The sequence below is a fragment of the Lissotriton helveticus genome, chromosome 1_1 (assembly GCF_964261635.1).
Source record: "Lissotriton helveticus chromosome 1_1, aLisHel1.1, whole genome shotgun sequence".
NCBI classification, from domain to species: domain Eukaryota; kingdom Metazoa; phylum Chordata; class Amphibia; order Caudata; family Salamandridae; genus Lissotriton; species Lissotriton helveticus.
The window spans coordinates 1811139585-1811164100 of record NC_136057.1 but is presented as its reverse complement, the minus strand read 5'-3'; the positions used below and the strand labels follow the sequence as shown (position 1 = coordinate 1811164100).

At 43.2% G+C, this 24516-nt stretch overlaps 1 protein-coding gene across 1 annotated transcript in view; it reads left to right on the top strand.

The window, feature by feature from the left end:
- Nucleotides 1-24516, top strand: part of ABCA4 (ATP binding cassette subfamily A member 4) — a 1114059-nt gene that overhangs the window by 1060571 nt on the left and 28972 nt on the right. The window contains exons 45-49 of the mRNA XM_078650330.1: nucleotides 10266-10372; nucleotides 17800-17941; nucleotides 19624-19758; nucleotides 20992-21095; nucleotides 21186-21278. Of these exons, the coding sequence (XP_078506456.1) occupies nucleotides 10266-10372; nucleotides 17800-17941; nucleotides 19624-19758; nucleotides 20992-21095; nucleotides 21186-21278 (581 nt within the window). The remainder of the gene's footprint in view (nucleotides 1-10265; nucleotides 10373-17799; nucleotides 17942-19623; nucleotides 19759-20991; nucleotides 21096-21185; nucleotides 21279-24516) is intronic.

Sequence of the window (24516 nt, the reverse complement as noted above, 5' to 3'; positions counted from 1 at the left end):
GAGAAACACCACATGAGGGACTCTTCAGTTTTCAGAGTCGTTCCCACTGGAGGGATAGGTCTTCCTGTCAGCAGGTCCATTCCACCACTCTGGCCTTAAGGTCATTATCAGGGTAAGTTTTGGTGGAGATGCAGCCTGCACAGTATTTAACACTGGCTTTTGGCACAAGGCTTCGATTTCCATTTCTGGAGTTTCCCTTTCCTGCATTTACTTCTGTATATATAGTAGCTTTCAACTTGGCTATGCTGACCCTCTTCCACGCTTCTCCGCGTCGCTCTGGTGCATCTGCACACACCGCAAAGCCTCTAGGGTCCGTCCTCAGCGCACTCAACCTCACTTAACCTCCTTCTGACATTGTTTCAATACTGGCAGAACACTTTTCTCTACCAAAGTCCTTGCCAGCCACCCTGCACCAGTGGCAACTTATGATCCGTTACAGAAAGTGATGACTTCAAGGGACTTTGCCCTTTGTTCCACGAACACAACTTGCTATCTGGCTCGTTGCTCTCATGCTTTGTGAGAAATGGTGCAAATGGTCATTGCAAATCTCCCAGGTCATTGTGACCATCCTGTAGAGGCAATGCATGATGGGCAATACATGTCCAAAAGAGATTATCTGCTCTGGCCTGGATAGAGTAGACCAGGTCGTGTGACCAAATGGCTATTGTGTAACCAACTACCACCATTCCTGGATGTGTTTCACCAACTTTTTGCATGGTATCCAGGCCAACTCCCATGAGTGAGAATGCTGAATCACATGAAGTACTTCACACAAGGTTCAGTTACTACTCGTTCCTTGGTACTGGCCTCCCCAGTACACTAGATTCACCAACAAAACAGCAAGTTAAAAGGATATTCCAAGGGCCTGGTTTTTCTGTGGTGCCAGCCTTTGCAACCCATGTTGCAACCCAATAAGTTCTTCCACATCTGCATGGGATGCAGCAGCTCCAAATGCTGTTGAGGGCCACAGCAACAGGCTTCGTTTGACCTCCTTCATGTGTTCTCCTGTCGAAACCACTTTAACTCACCCGTGAGAGAGCATGTACCATCTGAAAGTGGTGGGTGTCCTTTTATTTGCTACTCTGGCAGTCCATCACCATAGGCTATTGGGTCCTCCACATTGTCGAACAAGGATACACGCTTCCTATCCCACACTCACTTACTCCTAGTCTCACTGTTCCCTCTGTAACGTAGTTGTGCTCGCATTCTAAAGCATGAGAGACTTCCATTGTTGAGAAAAGGGGTAATGGAATGGGTTCAAGGAATGAGATTGGGCTGAAATGCTTTTCCTGTTATTTTCTTGATCCCAAGAAAGACAGTGGTTTCCATCCCATTCTAGACCTTTGTGTTCTGAGGGCCTTCTTCTGCAAGGCAGAATGTAAAGATGCTTTACCTTGTCCAAGTTCCTTTGACTCTGGTACTTGAAGACTGGATGGTGGCCCTCGACATGCAGGATGCCTTTTTTTTCATATATGATCCTGCAGTCACACAGGAGGTCATTCCATTTTATGGTGGGCTCCACCCGCAATATAAATGTAGTTCTTCTGTTAAAGCTAAATTCAGCCACCCAAATTTTCACAGAGATGATTCCAATGATTGCAGGGCATCTGTGTAAGGGGAATTGCTGTATTTCCATACCTCAATGGCCGACTGTTAAATAAGGGATGGCCACAGCTGGTGTCAGCCCAACTGCCCAACTGTAGGCCACAGTCTGCCTGCTCTTGAGCCTCAGGTTTACTATCAACCTATCCATGTTGCAACCCTAGCCTTCCCAGTGTCTTCTCTTCATTGGAGTGGAGCTGAATACTATCTCACATAAGGCCTTTCTGCTTCCTCAGTAAGTTCAGGAAATTCAGGCTATGATATTTCAGGACAGAGCTCTTCCAGCTGTGACAGTCCTGCACCTGCTCTGCCTCTTTAAATCATGCATTATGCTGGTGCCTCACGCTTAGTGGCACATGCATGTACTCTAGTGGTGTCTACAATTTCAATGGATCCAGCACTGGGGGAGTGCTGACAGAGAACATTCCAATTTCATTGTAGGAGGTTCTGGACAAGCAGTGGTGGCTAGTGATGAATCATATCATGTGTGGGAAACCATTTCACCCTCCTCCCAAGGTGATCACAATGTAGTACATCAACAGGCTAGATGGTGTGGGCTCACATCCCCACTATCTGGAAGCACTAAGATTAGGGTATTGGGCTAAGGCTCATGATGTGCGCCATTTCAGGAACTACCTAGTGGGCTCGCTGAATGTGTGAGCAGACAGTCTCAGTCACCACCATCTTGCCTACTACAAGTGGCATTTTCACCCAGAGGCGGTCTAATCTATCTTTGTTTTCAGGGCACTTCTCCAGTGAATCTTTTTCTCACTTATGAGCATACTAAAGTATACAAAAAGTGATGGATGGAAGGTGTAATTAATCTCAACCACTGGTTATTACTCGGGCTGCTTCTCAGTCCATTCCTAGGGAATCCCTGAACCAGAACACAAGCAACCCAATACCAGTTTCACTCTTATTATGGCTCACCAGCCAGGTACATCTTAGTTCCAGTGGCTCAGTGTGCACAAGACCCAAGGCTGGGCATATCCATCCCAATTAGGGCGTCACACTGAAGCATACAAAAAAGTGATGGATTGAGCGCTTGAATTAATCTCAGCAACTGGTAATTACCTGAGGCCGCATCCCAGTCCATTGTTGTTTTGCACACCGTGCCACGTCAGTTTGGATACAGCCAAATGCAAAAGAGTTTCGAACCTGCCTCAATAGGAACAGTCCGAACTGCCAAGCCACGCCCTCCCTGAGCCAGAACACAAGCAATCCAGGACTTATTTTGCCCTTATTACGGCTCATCAGCTGGGCATAGCTTGGTTCCAGTTGCACAGTGCACAGGACCCACATCTGGGCATACCTCTCCCATGTAGGGCTCCATTTTACTAGCTCTGCTGTCTTCCTCTTTCAAGACATTCAGCCCTATTTCTAAGTTTCTGGGTGAGTTTTCCAAGTTATCCTCCTGCCTTGCCCAATTATTTCCTGCAGAACTTTCCATCAGTACAGGCAATTCCCCTGCCACCTTCTGTTGCTATTTTCAGTGTGATTCAATTATCTGTGCGCTTTTCCCTTTGGCCTGAAATTCTCCAAGTCCGGATGATGAGCCAATATCTTGTTAAGGGAGTGAAACGTCATTGACTTATAACACAGACTCTACTTTTATTGTTGTATTTGCATTAAAAAGGGTGTGTTCTTGTGTACGTGATACATATGTTGATTACTTTACTCACTAGTGTGTATTGCACTAGTAAAAACAGCACCATGTAGGTCCTGGTTACTGGCAATCATTGTATGTTTATATACATAATCCAATAAATGAAAATACTTGTTTATTACTTTTGATCTCCCATTGTGTTTATACATACTTGAGGACCCCAGGTCCCTAGTGATACTTGGGTTCCCCTTGTTTTCATTGATTACAAAGATTGAAGGCTCAAACACCCAATGAATGCCTCAGGTGCTAAGAACAGAGGGTGAATTTATTTTATGTGGCATGGAGTTGTGCAGACATCCAGGAATTCTACAAGAAGGAATTACATTTAGCAATGGGACTTTTTGGGCTTGTAATTCTTTGCCCAAGCTGTGTCATCTCAGTGATAGCCTAAGGTGGGGGAAAGGAAATATTACACTATGTTTCTGACCACTACTTTTCCTTAGCAAAGAAAGATAGTGTGATATGGTAGTTGACATGGGGACCTAAGTGCTCCAATCAGCTTTGGGAGGGAAAGTATATAAAGAGCTTTGACTCCTATGATGTGAGAATTGCATTGTATGTGTAGGCATGTAGTAATGAAGTATTGTATCTATAGAAGGTTGGAACATTGTGCATGGACTTCTGTGTAGGGTGTACTATGAAAATAGCAAGTTTTTAATATCAACATACAAAAATATTGACTCCAGAATTTTGGATACCTCTGTGACTTGAACGTAAGTATAAAGAGTTTTTTGTTTTTTTAATTAAAATCCACAGTATCAAAACACCCAAAAAGTTACACATGCAAACAGATCTAATAGCTAGGCATAAAAGCAATTCAATTCATTTGATTATACCTAAAATTGTTACCTAAAATCATTACAAAGAACTACATTCATGTTCTCCTTTAACAGTTAACTTGTGGAACCTCCTGAGGCTCAGCCGGGAGTAGAACTGCTTCGCATTACATGCTTTTTAATATCACTTGAATTGCTTTTAAAATATCACTCACTTGCTTCCTGGCACCAGACACTCTTGGGCAGATCACTCTGTACACAGCGGATTAAGCGCTGTAAACGGAATCTTGTTGGCAATTTCAGCCGCCATTCTCCTCGCTAAGGCACGGGACACGCCCACTTACGAGGCCACGCCCCCCGATACAGGTATAAAGCGCGCTGAATACAAGCGACGCTTGTTAACTTGTGGAACCTCCTGAGGCTCAGCCGGGAGTAGAACTGCTTCGCATTACATGCTTTTTAATATCACTTGAATTGCTTTTAAAATATCACTCACATGCTCCCTGGCACCAGACACTCTTGGGCAGGTCACTCTGTACACAGCGGATTAAGCGCTGTAAACGGAATCTTGTTGGCAATTTCAGCAGCCATTCTCCTCGCTAAGGCACGGGACACGCCCACTTACGAGGCCACGCCCCCCCTGCGTACCCGCCCCATCCCCTCTTATAAATATGTGTATCCACCGGAAGCGCAGCGGACGAGCGCAGCGGGCGCGACGATTGCGCGCCGAAGGCGCGCTAAAGGCAAGCTTGTCTGCGCTCGTCCGCGCCGAGGACGGGCCTAGGGCCACCCCCCCTACATCACCTCCTCCTGGGCACACTCATAATACGGTGCCACTAACATACACCGCTGCTCAACTCCTAAGTATCAGACCAAGTTTAGATGAAGCTCACATTCCGCCTCACTTCATCTAGACCAATCTCGATATACGACCACTCAACTGTACCATGTGCACTCAAAACATTCCTGTTTCCCCCACAACCTCTTGCCCACAGGTATCAGCAGCACTAATAAATGTACGGTCTCTGCCGAAGCACAAAATTGAAATCGCTGATTTCATTGATTCACAGAGACTAGACATACTGTTTGTTACTGAGACTTGGGGGGACGAATCATCCGGTCCTGACTTCAAAGAGGCTACGCCCAGCAACTATTGTGTCTGCAAGTTAGACAGACCAAAAAGGAAAGGAGGTGGTATAGCCATTATACATAAAGATCAATTTAAAATTGCTACTACTGAGTTAAATGACATCGAGTGCGAGGCACTCCTCTTTAACATAAGCCTCTCAAATAGATCATCATTTAAAGGCATTCTAATTTACCGCCCGCCAGGACCTAGATCCAAATTCCTTTTGTCTCTAGATACCATCATCGAGGTCTCAGTAGGATCACCCCATTTTACCATCTTGGGTGATTTCAATTTCCATCTTGAAGTCGCAGATGATCCGGATACTGTCACCCTAATTAATGACCTAGAGGCAGCTGGTCTTCCACAATTAGTTAAACAACCCACTCATAAAGCAGGACACACTCTGGATGGACTATTTACCAGTAACTTAAAGATTGCCATCACCAAGGTCATTCCTCTAGCCTGGACAGATCACGCGGCCGTATGTTTTTCCATTCCAACAATCTCTAACAATCCTCGGTCCATACCATCTACACCCATGAATTTTAGAGATTGGAAAAACATAAATCTGGACCTTCTCGCACAAACAATGCGAGATAGCCACACGCCGAATGAACAAGATCCCGTAATAGCCTCCGCTACCTACCTTAACAAATTAAAGACAGCCTGTAATGAGCTAGCACCTAGCAAAATTTCTCACAGAAATAGAAAAGTCCCATCGGCTCCTTGGTTCACTGAGCCTCTCCGACTGCAGAGACAATACTGCAGGAATCTAGACAGGCAGTGGCGTCGCCACTTCAATCCCGGCGAAAAGACCATATACAAAAATGCTTTATCAAATTACAAAAAACTTATAATAGCTGAGAAAACCATCTACTACACCAACCAAATCGATCAGGCTAAAAATAGTACAGGCAAACTATTTCAGGTAGTTAACTACCTATCCAACCCCCTTGCACCTCGCCCAGAAGGATCACAGGCTCTCTCAGACGCCTTGGCCAATTTTTTCGAAGATAAAGTTAGAACTATCTTCACTACTTTCTCTTCTGATCCATCACTCACCTTCACTCGGCAAGATACCACTGAAACTGACCCATTTTTTTCAGTTTTTCAAGCCACCACGCAGGAACTTGTCCAACCCTTAATAGCGCAAACTAAATCAGGCTCACCTTTCGATCCTTGTCCTCCGGGCGTTTGCAATCTTATCTCTGAAGCCATTGCACCGTCACTATCCACCATCTGCAATGCAATGTTCACAACGGGCATCTATCCTCCTGTATGGAAGGAGGCTACCATCAAACCTCTTCTGAAAAAACCTACCCTAGACCCCCTTCTTCCTGCTAGCTACAGGCCCATCGCATGTCTCCCGTTTCCCGCTAAGATTTTTGAAAAAATCATGAACATCCAGTTGTCAACCTACATACATAATAACAACTTGCTGGACGACACCCAGTTTGGGTTTCGACAGGGCCACGGAACAGAGACTGCGCTCCTAAAAGCAGCGGATGAGATAAGGTCCACAATGGACAATGGAGGCTCAGCAATTCTGATACTCCTAGATCTCTCCGCAGCATTCGACACGGTCGATCACGTCACCCTGATCGACCGTGTCGCGGCCATAGGAATAAAGGACAAGGCTAAAGATCTTCTTGCCTCATTTCTATCCAACCGTCCACAAACAGTGAAGATGGGCAACTATACCTCCCAGACGTTCTCCCTACCTTGTGGAGTACCGCAGGGATCCTCGCTAAGCCCGACACTTTTCAATATATATGTGTCGGACTTGGCGAGGGTCATAAAATCCCACGGAATCTCACTGACTACATATGCTGACGACACACAATTAGTGTTGTCCGTATATAATGACGGCGCCGCTGTAGCAGCCAATTTCCAAAACGGAATGAATGCAATAAGCTCCTGGATGTCATCCAACTGTTTAAAACTGAATTCTGATAAAACAGAAGTGATGACATTCGGGAGGCTGCAACCCACATGGTCTCCGCAATGGTGGCCTTCTCAACTGGGACAACCTCCAGAACCTGTGAGTAAGGTACGAAACCTAGGCGTCATCTTCGATACAAAGATGTCCTTCCAGCAACATGCTAATGCAGTGGTTTCCACTTCCTTTTACACTCTAAAAAAGATTAAAAAACTAATCCCTTATCTCCCTCCATCAGCAGGCAAAACCTTAGTCAGCACACTAGTCTTTTCCAAAATAGACTATTGCAATGCCCTCCTACTGAACGCACAACAGAGGGTTCTCAACAGACTGCAAACGGTGCAAAATGCTGCAGCCAGGACACTGCTATCCATCCCTAAGTTTGCATCTACCTCCCCCTACATCAAACAATTGCACTGGTTACCAGTGAGGAGTAGAATTAAATTCAAGGCTCTATGTATAGCATACAAAGCTATCCACAACCTAGGCCCTCTATTCCTAAAACAAGCTTTTCAGCCACTCGAACACCTCAGAACTTTACGCTCCTCTACAGCTCACCTACTAAGAGTCTCTCGAACACGAAGAGCTAATTGGGGAGATAAACGCTTTTCTGTCGCTACAGCCAGGTTGTGGAACACGCTCCCCCTCCACATTAAAACCGCGCCCACACTCCTCAACTTCAGGAAAAAACTAAAAACATGGTTGTTCTCAGCCTGAATACTCCCCGATCCATTGGAAGTTCTGCAACTTTAGCGCCGAGACACCCTTGAGGTATTTGCGCGCTCTAAAAATTGATCAAATAAATAAAATAAATAAATATCATTGCCCCCAAACATAAATACCTAATTTACATTGTCTTGACCCTTTAACAGCATAGAGACTGTCTTCTAAGTTATATAGGCTATAGAACTGGGCTTCCCACGATTCAAAAGATGGTACATCAGGTTGGAGCCACGAAGACGCTAAACACAGCCGTGCTACGGCTGTGGCGATAAAAAGCAGAAACCAAAATTTATACATAGGGTTCCCTAGCTCAAGATCCTCGCTGAACCCTAGCAACATCATAGAGGCTGAGATCTTAACAACCACCCTCGAGATCTCCGTAAAGAACTTCTCTATATGTTCTATAAATGGGGCCACCTTGGGGCAAGCATAAAAGATATTGAGATATGGAGACTGTCGGCGTTGTCAGTTCCACACCGAAAACATTTACCATCATTCCCCCTCCCACATGCAATGGGGGAAAAAGTATAAAGAGTTAAATGCAGATTTACTACTCTTCTTAATTTCACATTTCTAATCCTTGATGAAAGGTACGTAGCTGTAGAGTCAAACATAATAAATCTAAAATTAACCTATATATAATTACTTTAACGATATAGTAGTAGTCAATATTTATGTAGATCAATAGTTTTGAACTTGATATTTTGATACACAGCCTGTGTCCATGACCAATCTGCTGCAAATCAGTAGTCTTTTATGAATTAGATAAATATGTTCACAAAATGAAACAATACAATTCTTAGCCCACCTACTGGCAATTGGAAGTTACACTGCCCTCTTTCTACTAAATCACATTGTGAATCATATGCCTCCAGAAAATCAGTCAACATGGGCATCACTTGGTCTATGTCCACCTCCTAGTAACGAAAGTCACACAGCCCTCCATTTACTCTCTTATTACATTGAGACTGAAATCACTCTTCATTCACTCAATCACAATGCGAGTTACACAGCTTTCCACATACTCACTCAGAATAAGTCATGCAGTTCTCTGTCTTCTCATAACAGGAGTCACACAACCTTCCTATGTTCATTCACAATGGGAGTCACTCAAACATCCTCCACTAACTCATATCGACAGTATACAAACCTCATCTACTCAGACGCAGGATAAGTCACACAGCTCTTGCTTCCTCAGTGACACTCAAGTCATACCACCTAGTGTTTGTCTGAATGACAAAGTTCTCCATACTTATGTCAGAATTGAAGGCTTTATTGCATTAGTACAAGATAGGTATCGCAAAGGTGTTTCTTGACCATATCTTTGCAGGCATTTTTCTGGGAAAACCTTTTTGGTAGGGCGAGTGGCTGGGTGACATTTGTTGTTGCTTATTATGAGAGAAAGCAATGCAGGAAGTAAAACTATTATGATAAAGACATAATTCGGCTATGGTCTCGCTGCATGGAACAGATAGCTGTTGATCTTCCACAGTGCTGAATTTGAGATGGTGGTTGCAGTTAGTGTACACCAGCACTTACTTGTAGGAACAAGTACTTATTTTTCATCATCAAACTTTGACCAAGGGCAAGAGACACAAAGACAATGCAGAGAAAGAAAGAGAATGATAGAAAAGCAATGACAAAAAGTGAAAGCAGAGATGACAAAGAACCTCCAGAGTATGACGAAGAGGCCAGGGAGTGTAGTGCAGAAAGGAGCATGACGTGGGATAGGGACTAGGCATCCTTGTTATTCTTCAACCCTGTCATTCAATTGTACTGACGGGTGGCGCCAAAAGAAAATGTCTGGCCCCTGCACTTGATTTTCAGCAAGTACTGATCTTCCGTGCTATGGACATATTAGAGCTGGTTGTTGTTTGTATTATACAGTAACAGCTTTCCTACACATGGATATAATTGGGAGATATTATTGAAAAGGTACACCAGCCATCTCTTTCCAGACTGAAAATTTGAGGTCTGTTACCAGGGGAAAGCCTGTGGAAGTGGTTCCACTCTGCTAGCCTTCTTCATTGCATAGAAAGCCTTAGAGATGCCATGTGTAAATGAGCCATGCTGTTTCTATATCTGTACCAGTCTTGGAGTGTGAGAGCCGAGAAAGAACCATGTGAGAAGACCTGGAACAAATTGAGTCTAATAGTGAAAGACAAACATTCCAAGAAGTCAGATTTGGCAGATGGTCAAGTGGGTATGACCCAGGGCTTGGGAGTATGTAGGTTTTGGCCTAACATACTAACTCCCCATTAAATGTGCACTTGATCTTTGTAAGATACTTATGTCGACCTTCCTAGCTTACGTTGGCAATAATAGGTTTGTGTCCTTGAATTCAGCCTATCCTATAAAATCTATTCTGAAAAGCTGAAAAGCTGCCCTTGATACATTTTTATAAGTTCCACCTTTTGTCCTTTTATTTAGTGTTTCGGCCTCCTTGGAGTGAATGGTGCTGGCAAGACAACCACATTCAAAATGTTGACAGGCGATATTGAGGTGACATCGGGAGATGCCGCAGTGGCTGGTTACAGGTAATCAACTCTAAATGCACTTGTATCTTTGTGTACATATTTGAACACATTATTACTGTAGCATAATGTATATGTTTTAGATTGGATATGTTCATAGGGTCCCTGTAAGTTGTTACTATATTGTCTCTCACTACTTCACCTCCTACTACATCCCTTCCATAACACCGCTTGACATTACATTGGCTGTAGGACAGGCACCCATGTTCCACGCTTTTCAGTTACTCCTAACCTTTTTTTAATAAATATTCATTAGCTCTTAGCCTATTTATCGTATATTTGAACATGTAAATCAGTCAATACAATAGAGTCAGTGTAGTGGGGATGCACCTGACTGGAGTGAAAACAAACGTAACTGGTGCGGCACTTCCAGTCAGAACTACCTCACAATTCTAAAGCAATTCTCTGTTTGTTAAAGCTTCAATAATACATCTTTAACTTATTATATATGACAAGTGCTTTAATACTCAAGAACTCTCTCCTGATGAAGTGCAAACACACTAAACGGCATGTGTTATTTCTGTTTGGTTCTTGGTTCCTGTCTTCCCAATTATAGTGTCTATTGTATTTCACATTAGGAGCAATATCTCTCATCATATTTCATGCCTTATGTCTTATAATGAATCTTCTTTAAATGAATCCTCTAGTAACTCAAATATATTCACGTTTGAAAATAAAATAGACAACAGAATGAAGCAGAATAAATTGTTGTGCCCATTCGGGATACACTACAGTTCCATATCGTTTACTTCCATAGATTTATTCACATGTAGACCAATGTGATACCTTGTTTCCATTAGTTATGCTGTTGGACAGCAAGCACAAGGTTGTGTTCGTTTACACGTGTCTGTAAATGGGTTGTTGCTAACATGTTTGTTTGCACTAAACGCAAAATTTCTGTATGTTTTTGACTCCAATTCGTAGGTTTGAAATCAGGTTTGATTAATTGGTAGAGAGGTTTAACCCTTTCTGCGTAATTTAGAATGTAAGTTCTTCCAAAATTCAGGAACCCTAGAACTGACTGTACATTTTTCAGCGTTTTTGGAGGTTGAAACAGGGCACATTTTTCTAAAAAGTTTGCTGCCAGGCTTTTGCCTTCACTTGAAAGTTCGTATCGCAAGAATAGGACATTGAGGTGGGCAATTCTTGATTTTTTAAAGTTGAATTTGTACCCTTCAGAGGCGAATCCAAGTATTGTGGTGTTCACCCTGTTCAAGTGCCTGTCCAAATCATCTTCTGTAATATAGATGTCATCGACATAAGATGTTGCCTCATCATCATACGTTTGTAGTAACTCTGTTACTCTGGCTGAAAATAACCCTGGACTGTTCTTGAATCCCTGGGGGAGACGACAAAAGTGTTATTGTGTACCCATTATTGAGAAAGTGGTCAAGTACCTGCTTTCAGGTGCAATGTTTTGACAGAAGAAACCGTTTGAAATATCTAATATCGTTTTATATTGTTTGCACAAGATGTTATTCATCAGTGCTGCACTGTGTGCATTTTGTACTGCAAAAGCTTTGCGACAGGAATTTTAATGTCTGTGGTCCAAAACTAGACGATATGTATTGTCTGGTTTGGAGACAGGAAACAAAGGATTGTTCATGGATGAGGTGCATGTTTCAATCACCCCTTGGTATTCAAGTTGATCTAGGATCCCCCTGACCTGTTTTTTAGATTCTTGTTTAACCGGATACTGCTTCTGACCAGTTGGTTGATTTTGTAACTGGATCTTATGGTGAGGAGAATCCTCATCCCATCCCACACAATTTTTATATAATGCTGGTGCCTGGGCCACAGCCCATTTTCTGGCATAGGTGTATTTTTTATGACTAGGAATATGATTTGAGAAGGCTGGCATAATGAGCTCTTCGCCATGTGGGCACTCCCTGACAAATTCAGGTGGCCAGTCTTTTTCAGCCAGAAGGATGTCATAACCCTTAGATAGTTTTTCCAAAAGAGTGCTTTTTATTTTCCTAGTTATGTCCCCCTCTATTCTGAGTGTTACTTCATATAACTTATGTGGTACACTAACCCTTGGTATCTGCAGTTTCAACCTGAATGCATTCATTCAGGTCCACTGTCTCCAGATGATCCTTCAGGATCTTGCGAGCTATGGTAACCTCTGCTGTGCTGTCCAGCATTGTCTGGGCCCACTCCCCGTTCTTGAGTTGTGTCCTCAAGATCCTCGGCATGTCTGATATTTAGACTTGCTACCTTCTTGTTGGTGAATTGAGTTTTCTTATTTTTCGGAGTGTGTTCACGATTTCTTCCTTGTGTTCTGATCGTCCTGATCGGATTTCTGCGAGGAAGTCTGAAAGGTACGAGAGGAACTTAAATTATCCCTATTTCTGAGATTTTACCTCTTTTCAGAGGGATCCTTTTGAAGAGACCTACCTCTGGATTGAGAACGCTTCTCTGTAGGAAGTGTCTGTCTAGTATTTTCCCACTTCTTTTAAGGAGTAGTGAGTGTGTTTTTAATAAAAACTTTTTCAGGATTTTCTGTTAGTTTGGTTTTTACTGGTTTCCCTCCCAAACTAGCTCTTCCTAGTTTTTCATAGGATTTTTCTATTATTCTGGCCAGTTCATATGGTTGTTCAGTTACATCAAGTTCTTTTAGTTTTTGGCGGATTGCCAAGGATGCTGCTTCACCTTTAATGTTAGCTATTATTATAGCTGAGACCTGTTTGAAATCTTTCAGTAACTTCATACGGAGATTTAAAGCAGGCTCTGCCCCGTATTCATTTTGAATCTGTTTCAGGACGTCTGGTATTACCGCCATGGACAGAACACCATGTGTGTTTGTGTAGATAGCAGCAAAGACTGTGCCCCAAGTGTCACAGTCCTCCAGGTGTGGTGCGATCCCCATTGGTGAACAGATTGAAAGAATCCTGTGTTTTTCATGAAGTGTACTATCGGGAAATACTGCCTCAATCTGAGTAATTTTTTGAGCTAACCAGAATGTAATTTGTTCCCTTTTTGTGGGTAATTTACATATGACTGATTGTATAGTCTGTGGTGTAATTTTGTTTGTGTTCCCCTGATGAGGGATGCTGTGGAATTCTTATAGCAGGTTGGACTGTTAGAGTCCGCATGACGTATTGTACCAATTGTCTATGGATTTTAATTTATTGTTTTAGCTGAGCTAATAGTTCTGGACCTGTCATTTGTTCAATGTCAGGATGTGGTGTGTAGTTAGCTAATACCGGCCATGTTGCTCCTGGTCTACCTAGTGGGCCGAGCCTGGTAATGTGATTTTGATGTTGTAGGGCACCTTTAAGCCAGAGCTGATGCTCTTGGTAAGTTAGTGGCATTCAATGTCCTCGAAAGGAGCGTATTCCGCTGGAGTTTCCTCTATCTTGTAGAAGTGGAACACATGTGTTGTTGGATTTGCTTGTGGAAAGATAATCCATGAATAGAATACCTCTGTCTGCCGATATTCATGTACCTCTATTACAAATATAAGTCTACCACCTCTTGCTGATAGGCCATTTTCTATAAGCTTTATAGCTATTGTTTTCCTTTCCGTTCTCTGGGATGATTATAGCATCCACGTCGTCTTCATTAAACCCTGTGGTGTCAAAACCTGGTCAAGCAGTTCCAGCTCCACCGGCTCCGGTGTTGTTGTTATTCGACATTGTTTAATGAATGTTTGCAGAGCAAGTCTCAAGGAAATAAAGATAAGGTGCACAATATTTTGGAACACTGTATCCTTCAATGTTGAACAAACCAAAAACAAAAAAATAGGATTTTTCGTCCTACTCAGTTTAAGGTGGATATTTTATCCTTTAACCCACTCCAGACGTCTATAGGAGTATTTTACGGGAAAAAGGGGGCTCTGTGAAAAGCCACAACTGAGTTACTTTAGTATCTAGCGTTAAATTAGTGCCTTACCAAACGTTGGGCGCCATGTAGTGTAGTTCCTATATTCCCAATAGGCTCTGCGCATTGGAATAATATATCCTATAGATGTGACGTAGGACTTATGTCGACTAGGTCTCTATCGAAATATATTAGACTTAATTGTGAGTGCCAGCTAGCTCAGAGGTCACTAGAAACTTTCTTGAGTTCACAAGAAGGGATTTAGTTTCTGACAACCGCATAAACATGACAACTTTGTTTCCCCAAGATAAAACTGATCTTCAGAGTCGTGGAAACAATAGATAGATATTTCACACAGTCAAGCGTGCATGCTTCGTTTCACCAGAGGTGCAGAGAAATAGATAGACGGCGTTTTCAATAAAAGGATTTATTGAACAGTCTTCTTTCTCAAGCTTAAGAAATGAACTGCTACAATCGTAAAACTGGTTCCAAGATAGAATGCATACAGTAAAAAGAGTAGAATAAAATATTACTGTTATGTTATGTTATGTTATTTTATCTTTTGTATAGCGCACGGCTACTCAAAAAGAGTGTCCCGGCGCTTTTAGTAAGGAGGGCTGCATCATAATAACATAACACAGTTAAAAAAGGAAAAAGGACAGAAGGCCGAGCGGGCACACAAAAAGCGGGCTACTGGGTAAACAGCCAGGTTTTAAGGCCTTTTCTAAAGGCAAGTAGGCTGGTGGCTCCCCGCAGAGTGAACGGCAGAGAGTTCCACAACTGTGGCGCTAGTAGTCCAAAAGAGCGGCCACCCAGGCGAGCTCTCTTCACTCGCGGGACAGCCGCCAGGAGCAGGGATTCCGACCTCAAAGAGCGAGTCGGATGATAAAAGGCCAGTCTCTTTTGGCGATACTTTGCTCCCACCGCATGAAGGGCCTTATAGGCCAGAGTCAAAGCCTTAAAGGCAATCCGTTTCCGGATTGGAAGCCAGTGCAAGGTCTTCAACAGACCCGCTGCACTGGCCCGTCTATTTAAACCAAAGATAGCTCTCGCGGCAGCGTTCTGCACCACTTGGAGCCGCTGCAGCAGATACTCTGGCAGGCCCAGGTAAAGAATGTTCGCGTAATCTAACCTGGACCCGATTAGAGCCTGCACCGTCAGCTTCCTGTGCTCCTCAGACAACAGGGGAAGGAACCTCCGCAGCATCCTAAGGAGGCCAAAGCAGGTGCCCGACACCCCGAGGATCTGGGATTTCAGAGTTAGCCCCTTATCCATCTTGACCCCCAAGTTCTTAGCAATTTTGGAAGAACAAGACGGAGGAAACATATTAACGGGCCACCAAGCCTGCCAGTCTGGCTCTGTATCACACCCAAAGAAGAGTACCTCGGACTTATCGGAATTGCACTTGAGGCTGTTCAGTTGGAACCATTGGAAAACAGCCCCAAGGCAATCCCGGATACTCTCCCCGTCAAAATCTCCTCCTCTCTTACACGAGAAGAGGAGCTGGGTGTCGTCAGCGTAGGATACGATCTGGGCCCCATACGACTCCGCCACCGCCGCCAAAGGAGTCATGAAGATGTTAAATAAGGTCTGGCTCAGAACGGAGCCCTGTGGGACCCCGACTCCCAAAGGCGGCATCGCGGCGGAATCTGGCGAGGCCCAGACCGTTTGCCGGCGGCCAGCTAGAAAGGAGGAAAACCAGCCGAGCACCGTCCCCCGCAGACCTATCACATAAATGTAAGAGCATTGTATGGTGCCTAGACCATAGATAAATACATACATAAATAACAGAGGCTAAAAGTACTCAACTGGTGCTTCTAAAATACGCCTTCCCCGATGTACCTAACCTAAGCTTTTTTACGAGGGAAGAATTAAGTGAGGTGTAGCATAAATGTAATATTCTTTGCCAAGAATCTGTCCAAGATTTCTCTTAGGGTCTAATCAGCTCTGTACCTTGATTTGGAATGAAGAAGGTCAGGCTCAGGACTCGATTACCTAACAACCCGCAACGGTAGTTTGGAAACACTGGAGCTGGATTTCTCGGCAAGAGAAAAGACAGCGTCTCTCTCAGTGCGTCTGCTGGAGGGGTCGGCTTCCTTCGGCACTTGCAGTAGCAGGGCGCGTCGGGCAAGTAGATAGTCGAACAGCTCCAAACCACCGTGGGCTTGCATATTTATACCTTGAAGGTACAGAGTTTGACTTAAGGGTGGACATAATAACATCATCAAAGAGTCAGTTCTTTGAAAACTCCATGAGTTCTTGGACAAGTCAGTATTCGAGCAAGGGGAAGTCCCTAGCTGCTGAAGCAGAGTTTTCCAAGAAATTGTTGTGGATTTTGGGAACTAGTGGAAGTAGCCCTGCTGTATTTGGACTTCATGAGCTATGTCTAAATATGGTTAAGATACTTATGCCTATATAAGGATATGGTGATTTATACCTATATAAGGGCATGAGTTGGGAAAATTACAATAGGGTCCTAAAATGTTATACAACATCATCGTGCATGGTAACAACTGTCCGTATTTGCTGTGTTCTTTTGTATGGCCCTCGCAAGCAGTGTCTAAGAGGCAGAGAGCTTCTCATCGAAAGATGTCCACATTAGGCCAGCTAGGATGGAATCGTGAGTGTGAATCACACTTTAGGCCCCCCCAGGCTGTTTGATAGTCATTAAAAAGTCTAGAAATCCTTTTTGTAAACTTGTTTTTTATTTGTCATTTGTTGGCTTCACCCACATGGTTACCTTTAATACAATTTAGCTGTAATCTTACAAAGAGCATTCCCCAAATGCTAATTAAATACTAAGGGCTTAATTAAGAGTCTGGAGGTCCGAGGACCACCAGACTCATGCTGGCACGGCGGCCACATTATGACCCTAGTGGTCGTGCTGGCGTGGGATGGGAAACGACCTTTACATCGCAGTGATTACACCGCGATGCCATTACAACGCGGTTGTTACAACGACCGCGTTGTTAGCACACAATGCCATTACTACGCAAGTCATTACATCGACTTGCAGTAGAGAATGACCGCGTTGTAATGCCACGCGATATAATGACTCGCGTAGTAACGAGTCATATTCGTGTGGGACTGCCGACTCCACCAGGGAACCGCCGTTCCCTGGCGGCTGCGCGGTGGGCAAGAGGCATCTATATGCTTAGCAGGACCACCATGGTCCAGCCAAGCATATTCCAATGTTCATCTCCGCCACTGAATTCATAGTGGTCTTTCCTCCATGAAAATAGTGGTGGAGATGAAAAAATGGTATGCCTTACTGCTTGAGGTTCGAGCACAGCATGGACTTTCGGGTACATGCCTTGCTGAAACTTCTTTTGACGTTCCCATTGCGGTGCCTATTTTATAGACACTACAGTGGGAACAGCAAAGGAATCGTTCGCTAACGATAAAAAGGCATTATTTGGCAGGTGGTTCTCACATGGGTTTGGCGGTGCGGCGGCGGGGCAGTCCTGCTGTAGCACCGTCAAACTTGTAATCGGCCCTAAGTATTTTGAATGGATCACCATTATATTTAGGGACCCATCCATGGTTTATTGTGACCATTTCTGCATGATGGATCTGAATGTCTTCCTTGTTTGCTTTTGTTTTTGCAGTATCTTGACCAATATCGGTGACGTCTTCCAGAACATGGGCTACTGTCCTCAGTTTGATGCTATTGATGATCTACTTACAGGCCGTGAACACCTTCAACTCTATGGGCGCCTAAGAGGCATTCCAGCAGAGGAAGTTGACATGGTAAAGCAATGTGTGTGCCTAATCGACCACAATGATCAAACACCTATTGGGTAAAGTCCCCCGAACTGTGCTTAAACAGTGCATTGTTAGAAGTATTTTAAAGGCCAGAGAAAAACAGTTTGAAATTCCACAGATATGTTAAATCTGGTTTTGTACTTTTAGATGCTTAATTTGTTCCTCATAATAATTATCACCATCTTTGCTAGCTACCTCCTTCCACCCTGAATCACAGGTTTCATGGTACTTTCTGCAAATCCATGTTATACTTCCTATTCAAACACCCACCCTGAACCTCACCTTCTTACTGTTTTGTGGTTTTATTCCCATGTATTATTAGAATGATCTTGTAGCCCCGGATGTGCCTTTCCACACACAGTTTCCAGTTCCATCAAAGACCAGTGTCGGAGTTCTTCCTTAATGATATGTTTGTGTATTGTGCTCTTGTCCATATGCAAAACTATAGCATAACTTACAGAGTGTGTTCATGGTCGTAGCAATTATAGACAACGGCTTCAGCTGTGATCATTCTGGATGGCTGGTTATCAATGTTTTATTGTTCGAGGTGTGGTTGCATGATTGATGAGGAAAAACAACAGTGGGTGTCAATGGAATTACGTCCAATGCACCCTGAAACAAACAATTTGACGCCTTAATATTCAAACAAACGCAACAAGATGATGGACGGAGAGCTGAAACTTTCCAACCACTCACCCCCAGTCACAAATCTGAGTTTAATCCATCATTCTTTTGCTCACTTTGCCACCCCAGTTTGGACCTAGCCATTTGCAAATCATTCTTGACCCTGCTTATCATGGGAACAGACCAACCCGAATTGCCAGTCCAGGTCCTCCCTGGACCGGAAACAAGCATCCTGGTACCAGTTTCGGGGTATTACCCCTCATCACCCTTGCTAACTTGAATCCAGTGGCACAGTGAGCAAGAGACCCATGACTGGGCATACCCTTGGCCACTTAGAGCAAAAATAGCAAACACAAGATGATGGCCGGAGTGCTGAGACTTTTCAACCACTCACCTCCAGTCACAAATCTGGGTTTAATCAATTGTTATTTTACTCACTATGCCACCCCACTTTGGACCCAGCCATATGTAAATCTGTTTTGACCCTGTTCCTCATGGGAACAGTCAAGTCCGAGTGGTTGAAACGTTTCAGCACTCCGCCCATCATCTTGCTGTGGGGTCATGAATGATTTACAAGGTTATTGAGAGGTAATACACCATAACTGTTCCCAGGGTGCTTGTTTACAGTCCAGGGAGGACCTGGCCTGGCAGTTTGGGCTGGACTGTTCCCATAAGAAAAACGGTCAAGACTGATTTGCATATGGCTGGGTCCAAATTGCAGTGGCAAAAGAACAATGGATTAAACCCAGATCTGTGAGCTGTGACTGGGGGTGAGTGGTTGAAAAGTTTCAGCACTCCTTCCATCATCTTGTTGTGTTTGTCTTATTATTCATAACAGGATTCAATTACAAGCTTTCTATACAAAAGTAGAATAAGCACCTGATGTTTGTAAAGGTAATTATTCTGTTAGGAATCAGTGTATCAGCAGGTATTTTTTTGACATATGCTTTGTTATTGCAGAATTAATTGTATCTATAACAAATAGGAGTATTTTTAATTTATATCTATATTTTCTAAGATGAATTCTCAACTCTATTTCTCAGGTGGCAGCTTGGGGCATTGAAAAACTGGGACTCACAAAGTATGCAGATGATGTCGCTGGCACGTACAGCGGCGGGAACAAGCGCAAACTATCCACGGCCATTGCTCTGATAGGCTGTCCTCCCGTGGTGCTGCTGGTAAGTGATGGAATGTGTATGTACATTGGGGCATATTTATGAAGATTGTGGCGCAAGGCAGCGCAGCAAATCACCTTTCTGTGCTTCCCTACATCACAGGTAAAGGGCAGGAATTTGCCATATTTAAGGCATACAGCACATTCCTGTCCCTTCCCCCTGTGCTGGAGCACTTTGGCAGTCTAGCGCCAATGCAGGCACCCTCGCACCATGGTACAAGGGTGCATGTGTTGCATGCTTGCATGCAGAATTGTTTTTGTTCAGGAAGGGACATCTTCCTGCTAAAAAAAAATCCTTAGAGGCATATTTCTCTATATATGTGTGCTGCTGAATGCAGCACACATAGAAAGAGGAAGCAACAGGCAGAAATAAAGATATTTCTCCTCTGTATGCTTCTGATGGGGAGGTGTATCTTTTAGGTATATTTGGTAAATCCAGTGGCAGCTGTTGACTTTTGAAAGTGGTGCGGCGAAAAAGTTTGGGGTGAGTGCTTTGCCGTGAGCGTGTCCTTACATACAACATTCTAGTTCATTGAAGAAACAGACAGTGCCAGGGTTTCCACCCTTCTCAAGAAAATTGAGCCGTAAAATGGAAAAAGAAAAGTAAAAGAATCATGGCATTTGATTGATTGGATTCATTCAGTCACTCGGCTGTGCTGCCTGTATGGGATCATAAATTTAGTTCCTTTGTGTTCGGTTATATTGCAGCGCAATTGGGCGGAGCACTTCACAGGCATGCACGCCTGTACAGTTTTAAACAATGTTAAACTTTGGTGAAGTTTTGGTGCAAACAGCGAGTACATTGGTGTGCATCTTACAACCCTTTACTGTTCTTCACAAGATGTTTCCGCTTGTAAATAAGCCCCATAAAGTTTAATTCAGGAGCAACGGAAAGCACTATAGTTAGTTTGAAAAAACACATTCATATCGTTTTACCTGTCAAAATAAGTGGGTGGGTACTACCATCTACCGGCCAAAAGTGGATCTGCACGTGACTAATGTGTACTTGATTTTAAGAAATTATTCCTAGCTACTTGTGACATTATTTTCTTACTTCTGGTGAGTTCTGATTTCATTGTCAGTACGAACATGTTATAAAAAAGTAATGCCACAATATATGCCAACAACTCTCTCTCAAAAAACGATAGAGCAACTACATATTGATCAGTTGACTGATGGCTCCTGCAGTGACCATGTTGACATAATTGGGACTTTTAATTTAAAATGTAACTTTCAGGATGAGCCTACGACAGGAATGGATCCTCATTCCCGCCGCTTCCTGTGGAATTCGATCGTCAGTATCATCAAAGATGGAAGGGCTGTTGTTTTGACGTCACACAGGTAAGAGTATATAGTCGTTTTACCTGTCTGTATTGTAAGTAGACCAACTTCTCTCTATTCTTCAAAGCAATTTATTATATGCATTTTCAGCATGGAAGAATGTGAAGCCCTCTGCACCCGCCTGGCTATAATGGTGAAGGGGTCCTTCAAGTGTCTGGGCACAATACAACACCTAAAATACAAGTATGTAGAATATCTTCATTTTCTGTGTTAATTGAGAACTCTCCGCGCTTCACCAAAATAGACTGAGTAGTGCACATAACATTGATTTGTCTTTTTTTCTTTTATGAGCTGTTTAAGACTGAGAAGTGCACATAACATTGATTTGTCTTTTTCTCTTTTATGAGCTGTAAATATTGAGAAGTGCACATAACATGATTTGTCTTTTTCTGTATTATGAGATGTAATATTTTTCTCCGAGATAGCTCTAAGTTTCAGGGACATTTTTAAGATTTTGGGGGCCCTGGGTCAAAAGTATTTGGGGGGCTCTGCTAGGATTAGCTTTGAAATTATTATTCAGTGTCAGCTCTTTCATGCCTTCTTTGGCCAGGTCAGTGGCAGTACACAGGCGCATTCGTCCAAATTCTAAATGTGTTTACATCTAATATTCAGGGACAATGACATGTGTTTTTCAATATTTTAACACAGCAGCAGCTCACTAATATCTACCTTTCCCTATTGCACAGATTGCACTAGAGGTGGTGGTATATTTTCACTCATGAATTAGCAACAACATTTGGTCAAATACAAATTGGTGTTTTTGCACTGGTCGATCAGTGCAAATGTTAGGTTTGTACATTTCAAGGTGTTCCAATTTCAGTGCAGAACGGTGCGATCCCCTGTGCGGTGTGTGTAATCCTGAAATACTTGTGCAGAATTAGTCTGGAACGGTCCTTATGTCATCTAGTTTCGCTTAGAGGTCTCAACTTTCCTTTGCTGAACTCTTTCGCAAATCCCTTATGCCACTGATGTTTAAGTGATTGAATATTTGCTAAAGCATTGCAGTTGCTATGAAAAAAAAAGAAATTGGGATATAACGCTAAGTGAAAATGTAGCATATTAGATCTTGTTTTCTGCTCCATAGGGCGTGTGAGCTTTCAGCTTATCCTGTGATATGTATTATAGTCAAGATCACATATTCTTGTCCCAATCAGCTGACAAGTCATATTCAGCTAGATTCATCAAGCCGAAAACGGCTCGCAAAGGGCCAGATTCTGAGAATCTGGCCCTTTGCAAGCGCAGTTTTTGCATTTGGGATTCATCATCCCAAATGCAAAAATCGCTATTAGCAAAATCGCAAATTTGCGAGGAATAGCATTTAAGGAATCTCTATTTGAGATTCCTTAAATGCAATTCATTAACCATTTTTAAATTGCGAATTCGCTATTTACCACGAAGTCTGACTTCGTGGTAAATAGCGAAAAAATAGAAAAAAGCACTTTAGTGCATTTTTCTCAGTTGCATGTTACACACACACATGTCCTTTGGACATGTGTGTGCGCAACACCTGTGTACATTTGCTTTTCAGGGGTGCTACAGGGTGTCCTTTGGAAAACCCTGGCACCCTTGAAATCGCATCCTTATTTGCAATTAGCAAATAAGGATGATGTAGGAATCGCAATATTTTGTGCCATTCCTACATGAATCCCGTTTTGCAAGTCCTTAATTGCGATTCCTTAATAATCGCTATTAAGGACTCGCAAACGGGACTATGATGAATCTAGCTAGTTGTAGCATAACACTTTATTATGGTGTTGCGCTTAATTATGCAAGGGTTACCGACTACAAAGTGCACCAAATCCCATGTTCAGTGGTATAGACGTCATCCAATTGCTTACATATCTTGACAATCGTCCATAATATTTTGTATTAAAGCATACAAGTATTCGACCCATGAGTGGGCAGTTCATGGCTCCAATTTAAACTACAATAATGCGTTCAACGCAAAAATTCTCACAGCATATCGTCTGCTACCCATATCGTCTACTTCATACCCACTCTCAGTATCCCACCCAAACTATCCCACCCTACAAACTGTTAACTATAAACTTGGCTGCTATATTCCAATTTGTCATGCCGGGACTGGGTCACAAGGGTCCACCTAAGTAGTGTTGCTCCAGTGTGTCCCTATTCGTGGGGGGGCATGAGGAGGGAAGAAAGGAGCCGACTGGCACCCAGGAAGAGTGGTCGGGAGAGAGAGAGTGAGAGGGGGGGCTGGTCACAAGCACACTCGCCCCTCGTGTTCGGGTTACTGTCCAAATCAGAATTAGGCAGACGTAGTCAACTCAACCGAGGGATCCAAGGCCGCACCCACAACGCCTCCTGTTACTGCCTTAAATTGCTAAGGAGATCCAACGTAACACTTCTACCCCATTGATCTGAACAGTCAATCATTGTTGGGTGTCCCACATATACGTTTTAGGATGCAGGCTGGCAAGAAAGCAAAACACAGACAGGCATGTTGCACTGTAGTTTGTTCCATTCTATATTGCCAGAGTGATTGGTACCCCAGTTGGCAACACCCCCACCGATGGTCATGATATATCATCTTTATGATTACATCAGGGTATGTGTTGAAGGCTGGGTAATGAGTGCATGGGTGTGAGTTGTGTGGTAGTGAGCATCAGTGTGATAGGTGAGGATATGAGTGTGGTTTAATCATGGGGAAATGGTAATGATTTCTATGTACATGTAAGATGTAATGAAAACAAAAGAAGCAGAGAAGATATTTATTGGATTTGTATAGTTGAAAACAAAATCTGCACTTTAAAAATGTTTGGGGATCTCAATGAGTGGTGTTCTGGGTCTCTGAGTTGGCGTGTGAGTGGCTGTATGGATGTGTGATAGGATGTGTGAGTGGTTGAGTGGGTGTCTGAGTGAGTGTGTGTCTGTTTAGCAACTGACATTTTTTAGGCTGGGATTTGGATCCATGGATAAGCCTCGTATTTGCACAGGGGCCGCACTGAACACCACAGTTGATTTGTGGATTCTTGTGCCCCCCCCACCTCATGAAATTTTCCAAACTACTTTGCCACTCACTTTAGCTGCTGTCTGGAAAGTTTTGGGGTGACTCGTCAAGCGGGGGTCGAGAAAAAGGGGGGTTCTTATGACATGTTTTTCCCATGCAATTTCCCATCGGGATTTAAGATATGACTGCAGCCCGAACTACTGAATGGAATTACACCAAATTTGGCAGAAAGCTAAATCTTGGTCCAGAAAGATCTCTGTTTGTAATTTGGTGTACATCTGTTAAGTAGTTTTGGAGTTATTAAAGTATAAATATTTATGTATATCTAGAGACGGGGATCGACATCGAATTTAGCACCAACAGCAATTTCTTCATTGGCTTGCCGTAACCTGAAAGAAAAGTTGCGGCCACCATTTTGTCAATCGGGTCATGGTTCCCGTGGAGGGGGGGATA